This window comes from Sus scrofa, chromosome 2 (assembly GCF_054392235.1).
Source record: "Sus scrofa isolate SSC_HxYL_T2T_F1_AM1 chromosome 2, Sscrofa_HxYL_maternal_Yorkshire_Landrace_v2.0, whole genome shotgun sequence".
Lineage (NCBI taxonomy): Eukaryota > Metazoa > Chordata > Mammalia > Artiodactyla > Suidae > Sus > Sus scrofa.
This window is the reverse complement of record NC_139384.1, coordinates 2,845,186-2,862,627: the sequence shown is the minus strand read 5'-3', so window position 1 is coordinate 2,862,627 and position 17,442 is coordinate 2,845,186. Positions and strand designations below refer to the sequence as shown.

The window sequence follows — 17,442 nt, the reverse complement described above, 5'->3', positions numbered from 1 at the left end:
CTGGGCATTCTGATGGCCTCCGACCCTGGTGGGGCCGAGGGCCAGGTCCGCGAGTTGGCCTCCCCTCTCCTCTTCCGTGTCCTCCCGCCAAGTGACAAATGGCAGCAATCGTCACGGTCTCGGGAGGGCCTGCAGTTGGTGGCGCTGAGATCAGGGCAGGGCGCTGGCACGTGGCAGGAGGAGCACCAGCAGCACCATCATTACTCTGACGTCTTTGCTGGCAGCACTGCGGCCCAGGTTTGCTGATTCCGTCACGTGGGAAAAGAGGGTGGCTCCTCAGCTGCGGCCAAGGCCAAGGCCAAGGCCAGAGCTTTTACTGTTTGCTTAGATGCCACCGGTTGACCCAGCCGTAACCAAATGTCCCCTTCCCTGTGGTGCCAGGTCCCAGCAACGAGTAGGTGGCCCATCCGCACGCAGGGCCCGCCTTTGTCTGGGGGCAAATGGGGATGCAGGCCGGGTGGCCATCTTGGAGGTCAACGAGTCCAAACGTCCATCATGTTCTGGCAAGACGATGCCCGCCCTGCTTGACTTCCTCCAGGGATGGGGAGCTCACCACCTCCAGAGACAGCCCTGCTCTATCACCAAACGGCCACGATGGTTCCACACGCCCCCTGTCGGCCGAGCTGCAATGAGCATCCCTGGTGTGCCCTGCGGCTGAGAGCAGCCATGGGACACGTGGCCCCGAGAGCTCGGCTCCAGGCTCTTCTTCTTTTCCCGCCAAGGCAGGTCCTTCATGAGCTCCTCTGTGGGGAGGCAGCCCTGATTGGGGAGCCACCCCCGTCTGGGAGCTAAGTGTGCCTGCATGCCCTCCCTCACACACACACAGACCCGAGCTGGACCCTTTCAGCTTTCAGAGGCCCCCCCTGCACCTGAAGCCCCCCTCCTGGTCACCATGGCAACAGCTCTAGAGCCTCTCAGAGCCGCAGGCACCCTCCCTGCTGGAAGAGAACACAGAGGACACACGCTGACCCTGACCATGTGCCCAGGGTCCAGCCTAACAGGCGGCCTCCTGCTGAGGCAGAAACGAATCATTTGACCCAGATAAAGACTTGGCAGCAGAAGCTGGGCAGGCGTGGTGGCTCCCTGGCAGCCACCAGCCTCTGGGCGCCCTTTTGGGGCCATGCAAGTGACCAGGCCACGGGCTGCAACCTGGGCTTTTAAGGTCAAAGAGTAGGCAATGTCACCAAGACCTGGGGGGGGTCCACCAAGCCCCCCCCAGAACAGGGGACCAGCCACTCCCTGGGAGCGGCATTCCTGTCACAGCACGTCTTGTTTAGGAGAGAAAGGTGGTGGGGACAGGTCAATGCCAAAAGCAGGTAGCCGGCACTTCCGCTCCTTGGTCCGCCCCAAGAACTAGGAAACGGGGGTTCGAAAACATACTTGCACACAAACGTCCACAGCAGCGCGTTCACAACGGCCAAAAGGAAGAAGCAACCCACGCGTCCGTCCAGGAATGAGCGGATACACAAAACGTGGTCCCTCCGCACCACAGAATATTATTATTTAGCCTCAAAAAGGAAGGACACTGTGACACCTCCTACCTACAGCGCGACACGGATGAACCTCGAGGACACTGTGCTGAGTGAAAGAAGCCAGCCACGAAAGGACAAATGCCGTAGGATGCCACTCGGAGGCGGTGCCCAGAAGTGTCAAAATCTTAAGAGACAGAAAGTAGGAGGGTGGGGGCGGGGGGAGCGAGGGCTGACGGGGACAGAGCGTCCGTTGGGGGGACGGAGAGGCCCTGATATCCACTGCAGGACGGAGGACCCGGGAAATACGAGTCTAAGTAAAGGAGCCAGTCACAGAACACCCCATGTTGCAGGAATGCATTTCTGCGACATGCCCAGAACAGGCAGATCCTTAGAGACAGAAGGCAGATGGGGCGGGGGGGCTGCAGGGGAGGGGACATCCAGGAGGGGCCATTTGACGGGGGGGGGTTCCTGGCGGGGTGACGGACGTTTGTTGGAACTAGATAACGGGGACGCTGGCGCGACACCGCAAAGGCACTAAGAGCAGACCCTTTAAGATGGTCATTTTAGGTTCTGTAAATGTTAACTCGGTAAAAACAAACATACGAGACCAGGGTCAATTCCTATGCAGCCAGATGAGAATTAAGACTCCCCTGGGAGAGCCTAGGGCCGGGTGTCCAGTTCCTCCCCCAGCCCAGAGCTTCTCGGGACCTGGGGTGGGTGGGGTACCCAGCAGGGACCCCGAGGACGGCCACAGCCTGTGTCCTTCTCTCCTCTGCGTCCCAGGCAGTCGCTGAGCTCCCTGTCCACAAAGAGCCTTCTGTCTGGGTCAGGCGACGGGTCCCCACCCAGAGGGGCCTCTCTCCACACCCTTCCATCCCACAGCGCAGGGAGACAAATGTTTGTGACAAACGAGGGGACAGAGAAGCTTCGTGCTTGGGGACAGTAAGAGCTGGAGAAGGGGACATGGTGGCAGGACCACGGGCCGGAAGTGCCGCTCATTCTCAGCTGTTCATGGAGCTGTGGTCCGAAACGGGGAGCCGCCCTGCAAACAGCAGGAACCACCCCCCCCACCTCCACCTCCCCCCGATTTAAAAGCCAGATAGGACAATTTGAACCCATGCCCCACGTTGCACCACCAAAGCTACAAACTTCTCTGCAGGAACCAAAACGCCCCTTCTGAAAGAGCCGGAGGACAACCCTGCCACTTTTTCTTCTTTTAATGGCCACACCTGCAGCATATAAGTTCCCAGGCTAGGGGTCAAATCCAAGCCTCCACTGAGGCCAACACCAGATCCTTAACCCACTGAGTGAGACCAGGGATCGCACCCGTGTCCCCACGGACGCGACGTCCAGTCCTTCACCTGCTGAGCCACAGTGGGCACTCCAAACTGCCACTCTTAGAAGCTCCACCTGCTCGATGCTGTGGTTGAGCCTTCCTTGCACAAAATCTCGGACTCGGTGGCAGCAATGAACGTGGGAAATGCAAATGAGGTGGAACCCAGATGCCCCCGAATACCCTCCCCGGAATGGGGTGCTGCTGCCCCGGTGCTGCCGCGAGGCCTGTGGCCATTGGCACTGCTTTCCCCCCCAAACAAAGCCAGGTTCTCCTCCTCCTCCTCCTTGAAAGACAGCCCTCTCCCTTCGGCACTCCACAAGCGCGCTCCGGCCCGACGCCCAACCCCAGGCACGACACGCGCCACCTCTCGGGAAGGTCCTTTGCAAGACGGTGGCCCCCACAATCCTAGCCCGTGTTCAGGGGGGTCACGGGGCACCCCCGGGGAGCAAACCAACCGAGGGGACCCGAGTGCTGCATGCTAGAGGGTCCAGCGCCTTCCCGGCCTGTACGAGCATCTCTGCCTGGAGGGGGCCTGGCAGGGAAAGAACTTGGCTTACCTGGAAGCCTCGAAGCTGTCGTACGAGCCGACCGTGTAGTGCCGGAAGAGCTTCTTGCTGCGGTCCACACGCGTTTCTGCACAGGGAGGGAAGAGAAACAGTGCTTAGAAAGTCACGGTTCCTGAGCGCTGAAACCACGCCCGGCCAGCCTCGAGTTCCCCTGGCCCATGGAGCGTGAGGCGCACCCTCCTGGGGGAAGATGGGGGCGGGAGACCAGGCCTCGCCCTGCGGCCTCGCATTTGCAAACTGGGGCAGGCGGCTGACCCTCAAGGCTCGCCAGGGAAGGGTCCTGAGCTCTGTGCCTGGGGGAGGCCGGACGGGGCAGGGCCACTCTCTGCCAAGACGACAGGATCCTGCAGCTTCCAGCTGGAAGAGCAGCAGCCCACCCGGCTCCTGGAACCTGCTAGAACCTGCTGTTCTCAAGTGATGCGACAGAGACCGCCAGCAGGTCTGAGGACCTGCGGATGATTGCCTTTGGGGGAAGAAGGGTGTTTATTGTTATTCTCCTGATTATAGCTGCTTTCTCCTAAAAAAAAAAAAAAAAAAAAAAAAAAAGGAAAAAACCAACCAAGCAAACATGATTAACGTTCCTAATTAAATCCTCTGCTTACTTCCCTTACTCAGCAGATTTCGATGTAAATTTCACGGGCAATGACAGGAACGATGTAATTAGACTTAATACCTCAGAGCTGGAGGGAAAAACCCACAACGGCACAAACACGAGAAACACAGCAGCTTGTGATTTACTGTTTAGATAGTTCCCCCCCAAAGAAAATCTCCCGGACACTCTCCTTCCGAAACGCTGGAAAAAATACCGAGAAATTATGTGACTGGCTCAGGAAGGCGGCTCGAAATCTCCCTTCAACTTCTGTTACCAACGTGGCTGTTACCTTGATTCCACCTTCCAAGGTGAAGGTGATTGATTCGAACCCAAATGCACTTTTGCAGCTGAATAGTGAACACGTGCGAGGGTGCCAAGCAGGGTCAGCCTAGCTCCTTTCACGCCCAGAGGCAGCCAGGGCAGCCAAAACACAGGCTTCTTTTCTATACCGTGTGGCCTTGCCTTTGGGGGTGGGGAGGAGCCCAGGGGCAGCCCAGGACTACATTTCCCAACAACCTTTGCAGCCAGGCATGGCCATGTGACCAGCACCCACCAATGGCACACGAGCATGCTTCCCTGCAGGTGTGTGGGTCCCTCAGAAGCCTGGCTTCTTTGGAAGCCAGAACTCACCCTGCCCTGTCTTGTTACTTCTCGCAGCCCAAAGCAAGGACTCCCAGGCCAGACAGGATGATGGGAGCTTCAAGGATTGCAAGCAAATGCCTGGGTCTCTGTGCACTGAACTGTTAAAGTGAGCAGCAAACTTGTAGCTACGCTGCGTTACACTCCAGGGACTTGCTGGTTACGGCACCTGCAGCAGCCTTACCCAGCCAAGTTTGCTGACCCGTGACTCCGTCCCCCTGCCTCTCCACCCCCCATCCCATCGCTCCACCTGAGGCTCCAACCCCACGAAAGGCACAATTCCCAAACAGCAACTTCATCACCGTCATTGTCCCTGACACGAATTGAGCGCTTACTGTGTCCCAGCCCCGTCCGAGTGCTGCTCCTGTACTCACTTGTTTATCTGTGACGACCCCCTGGGGGTGGTGGGTAGCGTGCCCCTCTGCAGGTCCCACCAGGTCCAGCCGGGGGTGGCCCCTCTCTGCTCCTGCTCCTTTTCATGTCACCCTTCCATTCCCTGTGCAGAGGCCACTGGCCTCTCCCCAGAGAAACCGGGACGCCTCACTGGGGCATTTGCATCTGGACAAATATCTTCTCTCCTCGAGCAGCAGATACAAAGAAGCTCTGCGGGACTGAAAGTAATTCTGCTGCCTGTACAGCTGAGGCAAGTCACCAAAAAGATACAGAAAGGCCCCAAACCAACTGCTACTTCCAAGAGAAGCAGGGGCCTGGGTGCAGTCCCAGCACACAGCACGGAGGGGGTGGGCAAACCACCTAAGCCTCTCCCCCTGCCCGGCGGCCCCCACCCTCGCCCCACTTAAGGAACCAGCCTGCTCTCCTCGGGGGAAACAAGCAAGGCCACCTGTTACTGGTTTTCTCTTCCTCCTGCCTCAGCGCATCAGGGGCCCCAATAAAGCCTCACTTCCCCGTCTGCCTCTTACCAACGTCTCTGGGTTAAAGAGTCCAAGGACCCGAGTTGGTAACGTCTTCATCCTCACTAACGTTAATCAGGACCTTCCCCTCGGCCACGATTTACGGCCATCCAGGCTCATCCACTGCCTCGGGAGGGAGGCGAGATGGCTGGACCCATTTTACAGATGGTACTGGTGAGTGCTGCCGAGGAAAAGGCGCACACCTGCTCAATGGCTCCAGGGCCCAGGCTCAGAACCGGCAGACCACCTGCTCTCACGGGGCTCAAAGGTCTGGCCTTGTTTCTCGCTCCATCACTCGCCTCCAGTGTCTAACTCCAGATGGACGCCCCACGTCAAAACTTGCTGACCTAATGTCCACAGTCCTTTGTAAGTCAGCAGATTAAAAACCCACTGCACGACAGGAAAAAAAAAAAGACTTCCCATCGTGGCTCAGGGGTTAATGTACCCGACTAATAGCCATATCCATGAGGACGCGGGTTCGACTCCTGGCCTTGCTCAGTGGGTTAAGGCTCCAGTGTTGCCGTGAGCTGTGGTGTAGGTCACAGACGTGGCTCGGAACCCGCGTTGCTGGGGCTGTGGTGCAGGCCAGCAGCTGTAGCTCTGATTCGACCTCTAGCCTGGGAACTTCCATATGCCACGGACGCGGCCCTAAAAAGACAAGAGACAAAAACAAAAGACAAACAAAAACCACTGCACACTGTCAGAGAGGCCTGAGTGTTCTGGTCCAGCCAAGCTACGCACACGTCCCCTGGGCTCTGCACCCAGGCCAAACGTGCACAGGTGTCCGTGTCCACCCCCACCCCCGCATCCTGCATCCCAAATGTGTTCAAGCCTAGTTCCCATTTACCAGGTCCACATGGAGACCAGGCCTGCGCTCCAGATGCAGGGAATAGAGGGAGACTCAGAGGGGGTGGGGCCTCAGTTCTGGCCTCTGGGGTCGGAAGCCTGGGGGCAGGGCAGAGATGAAGCTAACGGGTGCTACCCTTCCGTGGGCTGGGCTGAGGGCCCCAGCCATCAGACAGCTGTGCCCTGGAGCCTGAGGGACAGGCTGGGCCAGCCCTGTGACATCTGTGGGGAGGGGGCCCCATATGTGCCGGGCCTTGGAGGGAGTGGTGAGATGCGAACCTCTTTGTGGGGTTAAGCAGGAAGCACCTGAAGCCACGGAATGACTGCGGGAACTGGCTGTTAATTGTTATTACTCCTAATTGCCTCTGTAGCTTAAGCCTCGCGTGGCAGCTCCGTGCTGGTTGTCTAGGGAACCGCTGGGCTCTGAGAGCCGGCTGGTTGGTGCAGGCCCCTGGCTGAGGTCAGAGGTTCCAGGTTGCAGGAGTGCAGAGTGCAGTGTGTGTGTGTGTGTGTGTGTGTGTACGTGCAAGCGTTTACCAGAGGGGACAAACGTTTCAGGAAGGGACTGTTCCTAGGTCAGGCGGCCAGTGGCCCCCAGACTTTGGATCTTCATCGGCCAGCATAATTTTAAACGGAAGAGAGCGGGGGGGTATGGACCAGCACCAGATTTGCCAAGTTTCGAATCTGGCCTTGCAGACAATGGATTCCCTTCCACAACCACCATTTTGTTTGGTTCTTTTTTTACAGCCACACCTGCGGCCTATGGACGTTCCCAGACCGGGGGGCAAATCAGAGCCACAGCTGAGGCCTAGGCCACAGCCACAGTCACACCAGATCCAAGCCGCATCTGCAAAGTACACCTCAGCTTGAGGCAACGCCGGACCCTTAACCGACTCGCTGAGCGAGGCCAGGGATTGAACCTGCATCCTCCCAGAGACACTGTCGCGTCCTTAACCCACAGGAACTCCTACCGCAATTGTTTTATAAGAGAAAGGGGAGCTTCTGGGGATATTACCTCTGACTGCTTTGTGAAAACCTCCCACTGCACAGGCCTTCCCTGTCCCCTGGCTTCAGCACACAGTCGTGCTTCTGTTTTGAGAGACGGCCCCAAGGGGCAGGAGAGGGATCCCAGGACACAGTCACCACCACGGTCATTGTCGTCATCATCGTCACAGCATCAGCATCACTCCCACCATCAGTGTCATCACGCCACCACCACCACCGTTTTCATGCCATCACCACCACCACTAGCACCTTCATCACAGCATCCGAACCGTCACCCCATCATCGCCAGCACTTCCATCACCTGCCGCGTCCAGCGCTGCAGGGCAACGGGAGATCCTGGAAGGGCGACGGCGTGGCATGACGAAACACGCGAGACTCTTTTCCAGTCGGACCGTGGGGGACCAGGAGGCAGAACAAGGCGCCCAGGCTTTAGCCCACGTGCCCTTCATTAGGGAAGGTGACGTGTGCACGTTAAGGAGCCAAACCAGGCGCAGGCAGTGACAAAGCTACCTCCCAGGGAATCACAAAGGAAACCACTAGCAACTAGTTACAGGTGCATACCTCTAGGGCATAGGGCAGCTGCTCATAGAATAGCATGGTTAACGCATAACTCCCTTATCTTGTCTTTTTTTTTTTTTTCACGATGACACACGTGTTTATTTCTCAGAATTTAGTTTGCTGCTTGATATTCCCGACAAAGATGAGACAACCCCACGACGTCCTTGAAGGCCAGTCACAGACCTGCCCGAGCCTGTCCACTGGCAGCCCAATCCATCAGAGGCCCAACAGGAACCTCCTAACCTGGGCCAGGGATCTCGGTTTCAAAGAGTCACCCAGCACCTCCTTACTGACCCACGCCTGACGGCCCTCCTTCCCGGCCTGGGAAAAGTCTCCGGTCCGACGTAGAGCTTTGACCTTGTCTTGTCTTTGAAGGAGACCCGGTTCCTAGGAACTCTGCGTCCGTATTCCTTAGCTGCCTGTGCTGTTGCGCGTGTACCGAGTTTGCCTTCTGCAAAGTCCAGCCGTTCAGGGGTCGCCAACAAGCCCCATCATCACCACAGCATCACAGCATCCGAATCAGCACACCGCTCTGGCCACCCTACCAGGACCTTCATCGCAGCAGCATCACCGCCACCGCCGCCGCCGCCAGTGCTACGATCGCCACCACATCAGCATCACCACCGTCATCTGAATCACGCTTGTCATCCCCGCAGCTCTGCCCAATTCTCCTCGGTCGTTAAACGAAGCCTTTGACCCTCCTTGGTCTTCCCGCGACAGCCAGGGCTAAGTGGGGTTCTTGGCACGGATTTACAGGAGCAGCAGAGTGCTGTGCCGAGGGCCGGGGGCTCTGAGGCCAGACGGGCTGGAATTCAGAGGCCAGCGCTGCCATTTACTGGCTGCACGTCGCCCGTCTCTTCGTGTGGAAAGTGGGCTTAATAACAGTTCCTACTCACAGAAAGTGATTGAGGAGTAAATGAATTAAACATGGAAAATGCCGGAACAGCGCTTGGCAAGTAGAAAGCGCTGTGTCACCTGGTTACGGCCGTACACGTAGGATCAGGACCCTCGACCGCAAGGCGGCCCTCGAGGCCGCACAGCCCATGAGCACAGACCCCAGACTTTGTGCCCCAAGCCTGGCTGAAGCCACCAAGAGCGACCGTACCCAATGAGCTCCAGGGCCCCCACATCTTCTAAGGGCTCTGTCTGCTCAGCACGGTCACCTTCCCTGGCGAGGTGGGGATGAAGGCAGGTGAGGCTCAGAGAGGGTCAGGGAGTTGCCTGAGGTCACCGGGCCAGCAGGTGGCAGAGCTACTGCACGGCACAGCCTCCTGGGTCAGCATCCACTGAGGCCTCTGGGAAGAGGCACCTTCACGAGCACCCTGCTGGTGGTCCAAGGAGGCCCAGGTGGCCTTTTCCTGGGATGTTCTGAGGTCTGGATGCTGAGGAAGATGGCCTTGGCTTCCTCACTATGAGGGGAAGGAGAGGAGCTGGGGGCAGCTCGTGGCCATCAGAGCACATTACTGGGGAACCAGCGCACGGATGCAGTCTGTACGCAGCTGGGGCCAGGCCTGAGAGCTGGGCTGGGGACAAGGGACACCAGAGCCTTGATGCCGAGAACCCCTGGACCTTGGTTTGCGGTGGTCATGAGGGCTACTTGCTACATGTTTCTGGTTTTCCTCCCTCTGGGCATGTGGTTGTCGGATCCTTGAAATTAATTTTGGCCAATGTGTGGTCCTCCCTCTGCCTGCCCCCTTACTGGACTTTGTCCATGGCCATGGCAACCCATGTTTGAGATGGTGGGTGTTCCATCAGCCTGGGTCCCCAAGCGTGCCCCCTGGGACACAAGACAAAGGCGGAGTGAACAGGAAACAAACCTGAGATCAGGGACATGTTTGTTTCGGCAGCTCTCCCTGGCCTGAGCGGACTGATGCAGACACGCGATGGCCTTCTCCACCATGTGGCCCAGAACATTCCACGTTTTGTGAGAGCCGGGCAGAGCTGGCTCTCTGGCAACCAGAAGAGTCCTGGCAAGTGTAGAAAGGAAGCCAAAGTCGAAAGCAAGACAGAGGCTGAGTCTGAACCCCCCCGTCTGGGAGGGTGCCCATTCTTTCTAGAACAAAACGGAAAACCACCTGACAGACGATGGAAATGCAGCCCGTCGGACACAGACGCAGCACTGGCCTCTATGAGCCTCAGAGGAGGAGGCCTCTCTGCTTAAGACAAAGGAGGCAGAAAAATGAACACTCAGAGGGAACTGTTCATGAGTCTCCTGAACCACGTAGAAGCTTCTCAAAGGCAAGAGCCAAGCAGTTCACCACCAGGCCTACCTCCTGGGCCAGATCCAGGCCCAGTGCTTCACACAGCAGGTGCTCAGAGATGCCCACAGCCCCACAGCTTGGAGGCCAGCAGTCACTACGGCCCTGGTGTGAAAGGCCCTGGTGTGAACGAGCCTCAAAAAGGGAGCAGGTGAGGCTCCTTTTCTGCCTCACCTTTGCCCACAGTCTCCCGATGGAACGAGCGCCCTGTCCTCGCGCCCTCTGATGACCCGGGCCTGACTCTGACCCTCCTCCCCATCCCTCCCCGACGCCACGCCCGTCATATTAGCTGCCTTTGAGTCCCTTGAACACGACTCGCTCATGTGCACCTCAGGGCCTTTGCACCTGCCAGAATCTCTCGGGGACATTCTTTCCCAGCCCACCCTTCGCTGCGCTCCTGGATCCCCAGCCCCTAAGACACAGCCTGGGGCACAGCAGGTGCTCAACAGCTGGGGAGTCACTGAACAAAGGGACGAGGCCCCCAGGCTCCTGGACACTTTGCTCTGATCCATCGCGGGCCGGGGCAGCGCCTCGGGCCTGACTGTGACACGCCGAGGATCTGGCACCGAAGGCCGAGGGTAGCTCTGGCTGCCGACGGAGGGGCAGCCGCCCTCCGACAACCTGAGCAAGTGGAGTTCTAGTCCCAACCTTGGTGGCGACGAAGACGTGTGACCTCACTCTGCCCTCCTCAACCGTCAAACCAGGATGAAATGAGGCCAGAGGCTCTCTGCCTTCTCAACGTGTCCCCATGCCCTCGGCCCATGAAGGGACGAGGGGCCTGACCCCCTTTCCCAGGAGAGGGCCAGGTGGGGACGAAACTCCTGTGCCCTGAAAGCTTTCCCCAGAATATGGCCTAGAAAAATCTACACTGAAAGAAGAAGAAGAAGAAAAAAAAAAACCTAGAAATTCCGTTCCATATACCTCTTGCGACTCGCAAAAGGGAGTGACAGATTGCGTGACAAGCTTCAGATTGTCAGCGTCTAAAATAGCCCTTTACGCGGAGCTGCAGCGAAGAGGGTTCCAAGCCGCCGGGTGAGGAAGCCAGGGCGGGGCGGCCGGGGACTCCAGCAGCCTGAGTCCCCGTGTGTCTCTTCCTGGCAAAGGCCACGGGAGAGGAGGAATCTTCTCAAGGAAATGGATAAAGAATCTGAAAGGCCAAAGAAGGTTCCAAGGTTGGCATGCGGAGGAGGTGGGCTTTCGGGTCAAGAGCCGGCCTCGGGGGGTGGAGGGCGAGAAGGCCGGCGTGGGGTCCGGGCCGCATGAACCCGCTGGCCCCCGGCCCCACCAGGCCCCACGCGGGACGGTCCCCCAGCTGTGAGGTGCTGTGGACGGGAGAGGCCAGAAAGGACACCTGCATTTGGGCAAGGAAACGGCACCCTAAGTCCTGGCAGCGGCACGGCCCTGGGCGCGAACAACCCCTGCAAAGCCTCAGTCTTCTCATCCGTAACATGGGGCCAGCGGCAGAAATGACCTTCGGCAAAACACCATCACACATCTAAGTCCCTTCCCGGGTGGGCTGTGGCTACTGCTGTCCTCCTGGAAGCCGTCGTGGTCACCCCTCTCTGGAAGTGTCCTTCTGTCCCGACCATAGCTGTCCGTGGAACCTCACGGCCCGGCCAGGCCCATCACAGCCCCTGCAGGGTCTCTAGTCCCTGTGCGAATGAAGGGCATCTCTGCTCGGGCACCGAGGTTGTCCCTGCGGAGGACGCTCTGGGGGGGGGCGGGGGGCGCGCAGGGAAGGAGGAAGATCGAGGCAAGGGGCTCGGAGCAGGGATGACCCATGTGAGGCCCTAGAGAGACGGCGAGCTGTCCTGGTTCACGACAAGGCCCTCCCCCACCCCCACCCTGCTTCCAGAACCTGCTTCCAGGACCACAGCGGGGGCCTGGGCCATACGTTCTGCACTTGGGGTCCAGGAAAGGCCCCACATCCCTACAGTGGAGGACGTGGCTTCTTGGACCCAGCTCTCTAGGGTCAAAGAGCTGGGTCAAAGCTTCTAGGCTTCTTGGCTTGTAGGCTACCTGCAACCACAAAGCCCTGTCTTTCACGTGCTCTGCAGCTTTGGGTAGAAACCCTCGTTGCCCAGGTGGCATCTCTGGATTTCACCCCCATGCCTGGCTGGGCGGCCCGTCCACCACGATGGTGCTGCTGGCCAGGGCAGCCCTGGACACCTGCCCGCAGTACCTATGGACTGGTACTGACCTGACAACACACACGCTGCACCTTCTAAACACCCTCAGGGGGCAGCACGACCTTGGCAAGGACCACTGACCGGCCGCAGGCTGATGTCCCTGGGTTCTCAGAGCAGACGGAGTGCACCAGGGGGTCCAGACAGCACCCCCTCCACCCTGGATTGGCCATGGATGGGAAACAAGGGGCCACAGTGACGAAGCACTTCTGGGTCAGGCTGCCCGGGTTCGTCCCCGGCGATGGAGGGCAGTGGGCATCCACAGAGCTTTCCCTTCTTCCCACAAGTCACTGGTTGACTGACAGCAAGCAGAGAAGGGCGAGCTGGAAGCCTGCGGTGTGGCCGTGATCAAAAGCGTCACCCTCGGGTCCCTCTGCGGACCCGACCCAGCACTCTCCCGTGACACGACCCGCTTGCCTGTCATCAAGGGCTTTGCAGTTAAGGGATGTCATTTCATTAATCAGCAATGAATAAACACTTGTTTAATTACCAATGGATTAGTTAAGAGAGATCACTTAATTAATAATGAATCAATTATTTGATATCTGTTACTTAATTACGAATCGATCAATAAGTAGATAGACACCGTTTAATAACCTTTCGGACCAGGTGATCCTGGGCAGTGATGGACACTTCTGCTGACCTATCGTCCCAGCACTCACAGGACTAGTTATGCATGCGTTAATGTTTAAAAAATATTCTCGCGGTGTATCTTTAAATCGGTGCATATGCCACCATCAGGCGTGCGGAGATACGACATCAAAACAATATTAAAGCTCACACGTGACCGTGCCCCCAGAGATGTGCCTGTCACGTTTGCATTAAAGAAAGACCTAGAAACAGTCCAAATGCCTTTAACAGTCTGCATCTCCCTCCTGGAGTGGACGAGACGCGTTCGGTTTTATAGCCTCTGTGACGCGCATCAGATTCCTGAGGAAAGGACTCTAGGAGACCCAGAGTGGGCGCCAGGTGCAACTGTCCCCGGGGGGTGGGGGGGGTCCCCCCACCCAGCATTCCAGATAACTGTCGAGGAGCAGTTCTAGAGAGTCTGGGACGGACCTTCTGCAAACACCATCAACGCGCTCTCGCAAATAGCCAGCATCCCCCTTCTCTGAGTTGCTCTGATGGTAAAAGGAAGCAGCTTGCCACCCGTCTGTTGGTTCTGCCAGCACGTGGGGCCAGTGCGATCACGCCCGTCAATCCCGACTTAGGGAGGCACGTCCTGTTTTCCAGCACACACCCCCATACCCCGGAGGTGCCCCGGGCGTGCTGGGGGAGGCCCCGGAGGCGGACCACGTGGCAGAGGCGGGGGGAGGGGCGTAGAGGGCCTGGGTCTGAGTCTGGTGACGCGCTGGGCAGGGCGCGCTCTTAGGGACCCAAAGAAGGAAGCCCACGTCTCCAGGGGCTTGGGGGGAAATGCCCTGCCGAGCTGCAGAGAATCCGAGGAGGATGAATGCGGAAGTGTGATTCAGCGTCACCCACGCCAGGGCATCGAGGAGGCCACTTCTCAGGCTGGAGAGGGTTTCCGGGGCCACCTTGCCCGCTGCACTGAAGGTACCTGGTCTGAGGCCGCGGGCAGGGCTGAGGGCGACGGTTGGCTGGGAGGCCAGGCCGGGAGCCGAGTCTCCTGCCAGCAATTCAACATGCTGCGGGGGGTTCCTCCCTCAGGGCCTCCAACTAAAGCCTGGCTGGTGACACCCCGACTGGGGGACCATGAGACCCTGAGCACAGAACCCGGGCAAGCCCACCCGGCCTGCGGACCCCAGAACGGAGTGCTGACGGCTGGGGTCCAGACTTGCTGAGCAGAACAGAACTGCACGGAACCGGGCCTCAGCTTTCTTCAGACTCTGTCTGTTCTCTAAAGATCAGCTTCCATCCCATCAAAAGGAGAGACACAGACAGAAAGGGAGACAGAGACAGAGGGACAGAAAAAGACAGAGACAGTGACACAGAGAAGGAGAGACAGTGACACAGAGATACAGAGAGACACTCACAGAGACAGAGAGACAGTGAGACAGAGACAGAAATACACAGAGAGATAAACAGAGAGAGTCAGGCAGGCACGGAAACACAGGGAGACAAAGACACTGAGATAGAAACTGAGAGACAGAGATACAGAGACACAGAGACAGACACACAGAGAGACAGACAGAGACAGAGAGGCAGAGACACACAGAAAAATAGAGACAGACACACAGATACAGACAGAGACACCCACAGAGACAGAGACACCCACAGAGACAGAGACACACCCACAGAGACAGAGAGACAGAGAGACAGTGAAACAGAGACAGAGAGATAAACAGAAAGTCAGACACACAGAAAAACAGACAGAGAGAGAGGCAGAGACACACGGAGACTTAAAGAGAAACACAAAGAGAGACAGACACACAGAGAGACAGACACAGAGACACAGGGACAGGGAGATGAGATGCAGAGAGACACGGAAGAGAAAGTGGTCCCCGAGCTGCCCCTGTCCCCCCTCTTCCTCCATTGGAATCCACGCCCTCCTGGCTCTTCTCAGCCCCTCCTCCCATGGAGGCAGGACCCACAGGTGGACCCAGGAGCAGGTGGGAGCCCCACCCTCTCATCATGGGGTTTCGGAGCCTCCCCTGCTCCCGGCCGTGCAGGACAGGCAGGACCAGCCCGCGAGGTGGCGCTCCCTGCCCAGGCACCGGGCCACAGGGCTCGGGGCGCCCAGCTCCCACCCCAGCTCGCATCCCCACGCCTCCCTCCCACGCGGGCGCCTGTGATCTCCGGCGGGTTTTAAATCAGACACCATTCGGGCTACGCTGGGGCTGGTGAGCCAAATGCAGGATCCGAACCTCGAGGAGGAAAGAAATTACTGATGGGGATGAAGACAGAAATAACTTTTCTTTTTTAAACCCAGAAATGCCGATGGGCTCCTCGCAAAGCAGGGAAACTCACAGACAGGAGCAGGGAGCCGCCAGAAGTGGGCACGGGCAGGCCGACGGGACGCTGGCGGCAGGGCTGTGGGCAGAGCCTGGGGGCTGGCAGTGGTCTCTGGGCTCTTTATCGCCTCCTGCCCACGCCAGAACCCAGCTGGCTCCAAAAGGGGCAAACCAGTGTGGGGGCTGGAGGGGCCCAGGCAGGGCGGGGGACACAGAACAGTGCACAGCCCAGCTGCCCCCACCCCCACCACCAGGGCGTGAGATCAGCGCCCCCCACCCCAGGGAAGGCTTTGATTTGCAGCCACCTGTCACACTCACACCACTGCAGCTTGGGCCCCTCGCACCAGGGGCGGGGGCAGAGCACCCACAGGGAGCCTGCTCTTCAACAGAGACCCCCCCCAGCCCCTAAGGATAGGGGTCAGTTCCCTGGGTAACAAGGGACCCCAAACCCACTGGCTCAGGAGAGAGGTTCATGGCCTTACAGCTCCGCAGCTCAGATACCAGTGGGGGGTCTCACGGGGTAAGATCAAGAGGTGGGGGGCTCCTCCCTTTGCCTTTTCTGGCTCCTAGACCGCCTGCGTCCTCGGCTTGTGGCCCCTTCCTCACCTTCCGGGCCAGCTCCCCAGGCTCCTCTCACAAGCCGCCACGCTGACCCCCTCTGCCCCCCTTGTCCACTGTTGAGGACCCCCGGGAGTCCACGGGCCCCTCCTGGATCACCGGGGATCATCTCATCCAACAGTCAGCTGACCAGCCACCTTCATGCCATCCGTGACCTCACCGCGCTTTGCCGTGTATCCAAACTCTGGCATCTTGGGCCGTTATCTGCCCACCACACACGCGGAGAGACCACCCCCGCAGGGTAGCACCGCAGGGCAAAACGTGCTCCCAGCGCTGCTTCAATCCATCCTAGTAAAGGAACTCGGGAAGTGCTTCTCCAGGGGTGTTTGCAGGTGCTCAGCTCAACTTCTGACTCCAGAGAACCAGGGGGAGACCCCGCCGAGCGCTGGTCCTCTCCCCTATGCAGTGGGGCACAGATATGGGTGGCCCCGAGCCTGCTGGCCCCTCTCGAGCTCAGCGAATGGAACCGGCTCCGTTCTGCAAGGCTACCTGCCCTGGGGCCTCGCTCTCTTCCCCTGAGAGTGAGGTTCTGGTGGCAGCAGCTGCCTCTCCAGTGTGCTGGTGGGCAGTGGGGACCACGGGTTTCTATTTATTCCCAGCTCCCTGGAGTATCGCTCTGTCCCCCCGCCCCCCGGAGTGAGTGCGGGTGTCATCTGTTCTCTTTTCTCTTCGTGCCCAGCGCTGGAAAACGGCCCTGTGCTCACAGCTGGCGAAGGACCGGCGGCGGCAGGGGCTGCCGTATTGCTTCAAAGAGAACCGCATGCCTTGAATTCCCTTAGGGAGTGCACGGGTGTGCGGGTGTGGGGTGTGCCAGCCGTCGCCAGCCCTCTGGGGTCCCAAACACTCTGGCACCACGCGAAAGCCAAATCGAAAGACTCCCAAAGCCAAAAGCCATGGAGGAAGGCACCAGGATGCCGCTGGTTGTCCTTCCCAGAGAAAGACACACAGAAAGGACTTCCAAGGGCTGGAGGCCCTCAGCGCCAATGCCGTGTTTTCTTAGTCATCACTGCTTTGTGAGAAGACAGGAAACACCTGGAGAACGAGCAGCAGCTGCCATGCTGAGTGAAGGGCGAGCCACTCGATCACTGTAACTCCAGGAAGGGGTCTCCCTGCCCCATGCTGGGCGCAGCTGCGGAGCCCTCGTGGAGCTCCGGTGGCAGCAGGGCTCGGGTGCCAACTTCATCGACTCGGGAGAGGTGAGCCCGAGCGCCTGGTAACCAAGGGCGCCTGGGTGCAAGGGCCATGGCCCTGGCTCAGCCGAGATGCTTGTTAAGTGGTCAGAAGGAGGACCCACGGGACGGGAGAGCCAGCCTCCCAGAGCAGGGCTTGCGGACAAGGACGAGGAAGGGGTGGGGAGACGAGCCCAGGTGCATCACTGCCACCTCCTCGTCCTGGTCTGCAAACATCCACCCCGCCGTCCGCATCACAGGGGGTGATGCTAGCGGCCACGCACTGTTTTGAGCGCAAAACACGGGGGCTCCCTGTAACGTTCCAGCAACCCCACGCCATCGGCAGTGTCACCCTCCACCCTGCAGGCGAGGCT

At 58.8% G+C, this 17,442-nt stretch overlaps 1 protein-coding gene across 19 annotated transcripts in view; it reads right to left on the bottom strand.

The window, feature by feature from the left end:
- SHANK2 (SH3 and multiple ankyrin repeat domains 2) overlaps window positions 1–17,442 on the bottom strand; it is a 513,576-nt gene that overhangs the window by 184,065 nt on the left and 312,069 nt on the right. For all 19 annotated transcript variants that reach the window (XM_085010449.1, XM_085010452.1, XM_085010454.1 and 16 more), the window contains one exon: window positions 3,366–3,441. In XM_085010449.1, the coding sequence (XP_084866575.1) occupies window positions 3,366–3,441 (76 nt within the window). The remainder of the gene's footprint in view (window positions 1–3,365; window positions 3,442–17,442) is intronic.